Below are 3,866 nucleotides of genomic sequence, written 5' to 3' on the forward strand. Positions count from 1 at the left end.
TCCTGCCGCTGGCCAGAGGAGCGTGGCCAGCAGGTTGAGGGAGGCCATAATTCCTGCCCTGACTGTGCACAGCCTGCCAGACCCACTGCTCTCTCGATTGAGGGCCCACGCCCATACGCTCTGTGAGGCGGTGACCGTGATGTCACAGTGGGTGTCACAGAGCGGCCATTGTGACGCGTGAAGCTTGGAGCAGAGCAAAGGCTGCCGGGCTCAGGCGGAGCGTCAGTGCGGTCTGGTGAGGCGCAGAGAGAGGAGGGACTCTCGCAGTGCTCGCTATCAACGCACAATCATGTCCAATAGGAAGCGGAAGGCCTCCTGCACGGAGGAGCCAGGTGAGAGAGCACAGCATTCCTGAGCCCAGCTCCCGACGCTGGGCAGAGGGGTGCTGGGGCTCTGCCTGCGGCTGAGAGCTGAGAGGGGAGGAAGGGGCAGGCAGGAGCTCCCAGACAGGCATGGGGCAGGGCCCCTCTGCTCCTTGGCAAGGGGGCCCAGCTTGGGATGTGGCTGCCTTGGGCCTGCCGTGGCCCCTTCCCCTCCACCGCCTCCAGCCAGCACGGCAGGCCCAGAGCAGGACCCTGGGGACGGCCCTCAGGGACACCTGGCCCCGCCAGCTGCTCACCGCTGCTCACATTTGCTCTCTCCTCTGCAGTGTGTGTGCTGTGTGGCCGGGCAGATGTCGACCCAGACATCTGTGGGCACATGCTTTCTGAAAGTGGGATTCACGTCCATGAGTTCTGCTTGGTGAGTTCCCCCATGGGCTCCTTCCAGATTCCCACCGGGGATGTTCCTTTCCTTTCTGTCCTAATGAGATCCTGCTCTTTTCTCTTCTACAGGGTTTTGCCAACATCGTTTCTGAAGCAACACCAAGTCAGTCGGGATCTGTGGGCCTCCCTGTTGCTGCCATCAGACGTGCAGTCAAACGGGCCACCATGCAGGTGAGGACCTGCACGGAGCAGGCAGATTTGTGCCAGGAGGGGCTCACACCAGCTTAGTCTAGACCAAGGAAAGCAATGGCAGCCCTTCCAACCACCTCCATGACAAAGTGCTGCCACAGGAGATGAGCCCTGTCTGCTAGGCATCTTCGTAGAATGTGACCCAGCTGGCTGTGCCCAGAGGCGTGGGGCCAGCCACAGAGGCCCTGAGTCTGTGGCTGACGGGGTTGTTCTGCTCTTTCCAGCAATGCTTTGTTTGTGGCGAGAGGGGAGCTACCATCACATGCATACAGAGGGGCTGTGAGCGAAGCTTCCATCTGCCCTGCACCATGGACGGGGAATGTGTCGTCCACTTTTTTGGGGACCACTGGTAAGGGCTGTCAGCAGCCAAGCCGCAGAGGAACCCACAGTTACGCCTCCCAGCAGCCTTCCAGAGCCAGAGACAGGGCTGGAGGCTCCTTCCTGCTCCTCTGCCCTCCTCAAAGCACTTCTCACCATGACCACACCTTCCATCTTCCCCTAGGACCTTCTGTTGGGAGCACCGCCCTCACCAGGACGAGGACGAAGCTCCGGCAGAAGGCACCAACTGCCTCATCTGCCTTGAGCCTGTGGGGAACAGCTTGTCCTATCACACCCTGGTGTGCCCAGCGTGCCAAGATGCCTGGTTCCACAGGCGCTGCATCCAGGTAGGAGCCGTCCCCTCACCCTGATAGGCACGCTTGGTGCTCAGCAGCACCAGGCACTGCTCACGCTCACCCTGCTTGTGCTTCTCCTGCAGCAACAGGCCTCAACTGCAGGTGCTTTGTGCTTCAACTGCGCCGGTTGTCGAAACAACACACTGTTCTTTGCAGGAATGGCCATTCTGGGGATCCAAATCCCATACAGGTCGGTGTCCTCCTGCCCACTTTGGCTGACATGAAGGCTGTCGTGCTGAGCCTGCCCAGGGACTGCCTTGGCAGGCCTGGTCCTTGGCTATCTCATGAACACGTGCCCCAGCTTCATAGAGAATCTGGAAGTACAGTTGGGGTGGATAGGTTTGGATAACCTTGGATCTGATGCTGGGGACACTGGGGGCTCATCACTTCCCCTCCCTTCTCTTGTAGAAGACCGGCATGGGATGACAATGATGCATATGAATCGCTTTTCCAGAGGCACAGCCGCTGCGATGCCAGCGAATGCCTTTACCATGGAGGCAGAGAGCAGGCAGAGGGAAGGGGGTGAGTTACCGCAGCAGCTCTCTGCGGCTCTGGGGGGGATCTCAGCCTCACCACAGGCTGGCTAAGCAAGGGCTGAGCACCAGGGATGTGCTGTGCCGGGCACTCCATGGCTTGGCTCACTTGGTCCTCACGGCCACAACCGCTTTGCTTCCCCAGGCCCTGGCAGCTGCTCCTGTGCAGCTCCTGCGCTGCTGAGGGCACCCACCGACGGTGCTCCCACTTGAATAACAGAAGAGCCACGTGGGAGTGCGACAGCTGTGCTGGCCTGGGTACTGGTAAGAAGCAATCAGCCGCGTTGCACCGTGCTGGGGCCAGGCAAGGCCTGGCAGCAAGTGCTCAAGGCAGCTTTGCCACAGTCTGTCTGCCCCAAGCGGGATGGCAGATCCCACTGTGGTGCTGCAGCTTCAGACTCAGGACCTCCCTGCCTCTCCTTACAGCCTCCAGCACCAACAGCGAGCTCGCCGGTCCCAGCACCGCCAGCCAGAGGGCTTTGGAGCCATCCAGCGGCTCCACGGAGCCTGAGAGCTTGAGCTCCATGCCCGCCAGCCAGGCAGCCTTGGGGACATCACAGAGTTCCCAGCTGCCCGAGCCCAGCGACCTGCCCAGTGTGCCCGAGACTGAGCAGGAGACAAACGGCCCACGAGCATCAGAGGATCGGGCTACCTCTGAGCAGCTGCGAGGACGCCGTGGGAGCAGACGATCAGCAGCAGCAAGTGCTGAGAGCGACTCCCACACATCCAGGCAGAGGGCGTCAGGGTCCTCCGGGGCGCCTCCGGCAGCTGCACGCAGAAGACGTCCCAGGCAGCGAGGAAGAAATCGCACACGAAGCCGCTCCCCGCTGCAAGATCGGGCCCCGAGTTCCCAGAGCCGGCCAAGAAGACGCCGTGGCAGCCGGCACATGCCAGCCCCAGGGGAGCAGAGTGGCACCCGCAGGTCGACAAGGTCTGCCACTTCGAGATCCCCGAGGGCTTCCAGAGTGCCCGGACGCAGGGGACCGTCCAGGCAGCGAGGGCGCTCCCGCACCCAAAGCCGTCCTCCGCAGAGACGTCGGGCTTCCAATTCCCGCAGCTCACCCCAAAGAGGCAGCAGGAGCCGGGCCCAACAGCGGAGGCGGTGCCGGGAATGAAGCTGCTCCCAGGAACAACGTCAGAGGCAAAGTCCCCACAGACAGCCCCCAAGTCTGCGTAGGAGCAGCCGTGCGCCCGTCGTAGAATGGGTTGAAAAGACTACAACGATCATCTAGTTTCAACCCCCCTGCTATCTGCAGGGTCATACCCCCCTCCCATCTCCCCTGCTTGCTCTGGTCCCAAAAGTCCAACACAATAAAGATCAGAGTTCCCCCCCCCCCCCAAACACATTTGTCAGCTTCATCCTTCCCTGCTTTTGCTGAGCTGGGCACAACTAGGGACCTTGACTGCACGGTTCTCTCCTCCATGAACGTGTTATCCCAGACCTCACTTCGCCTGGCCCAGTCCAGGCTGAGCTGGGTTCGGGCCACATCCCCAGCGGGGCACATGGACCACTGGGTTCCTCGAGAACCCAGGCTGCACTGGCAGGAGCAGCCCGGTTCTGGGCTTGTTTCTGGGCTTGGGATGCAACCGCGTTCATGGTGCATGTCAGGTCCAGGGCTGCATCAGAGCTTGGGCTTTCCTCCTGCATGTGGGCGGTGCTGTCAGGTCTGAGGGCTGGTCCTGGTCTGCGAATGCTGCAAGCCTCG

General features: G+C 61.5%; 1 protein-coding gene across 1 annotated transcript; it reads left to right on the forward strand.

Moving 5' to 3' along the window:
* LOC149919362 (E3 ubiquitin-protein ligase PHF7-like) lies at positions 1-3,604 on the forward strand. The gene is made up of 9 exons (XM_090134378.1): positions 1-332; positions 650-741; positions 834-935; positions 1,178-1,302; positions 1,456-1,618; positions 1,711-1,817; positions 2,036-2,149; positions 2,306-2,424; positions 2,587-3,604. Exons 1-9 carry the CDS (start codon positions 290-292, stop codon positions 3,273-3,275), a joined length of 1,554 nt encoding a protein of 517 aa, XP_089990504.1. The 5' UTR covers positions 1-289; the 3' UTR covers positions 3,276-3,604.
* Positions 3,605-3,866: the final 262 nt, after the last annotated feature.

The sequence above is a fragment of the Phasianus colchicus genome, chromosome 1, assembly GCF_987193195.1.
Source record: "Phasianus colchicus chromosome 1, bPhaCol1.hap1.1, whole genome shotgun sequence".
Taxonomy (NCBI): domain Eukaryota; kingdom Metazoa; phylum Chordata; class Aves; order Galliformes; family Phasianidae; genus Phasianus; species Phasianus colchicus.

Excerpts from the sequence above, each read along its gene's own strand:
- LOC149919362 (XM_090134378.1), top strand. The coding sequence starts at position 290 with ATGTCCAATAGGAAGCGGAAGGCCTCCTGCACGGAGGAGCCAG. Across the intron at positions 936-1,177 it reads TCAAACGGGCCACCATGCAG|CAATGCTTTGTTTGTGGCGA; the intron begins GTGAGGACCTGC and ends TGCTCTTTCCAG. Across the intron at positions 1,619-1,710 it reads TCCACAGGCGCTGCATCCAG|CAACAGGCCTCAACTGCAGG; the intron begins GTAGGAGCCGTC and ends CTTCTCCTGCAG.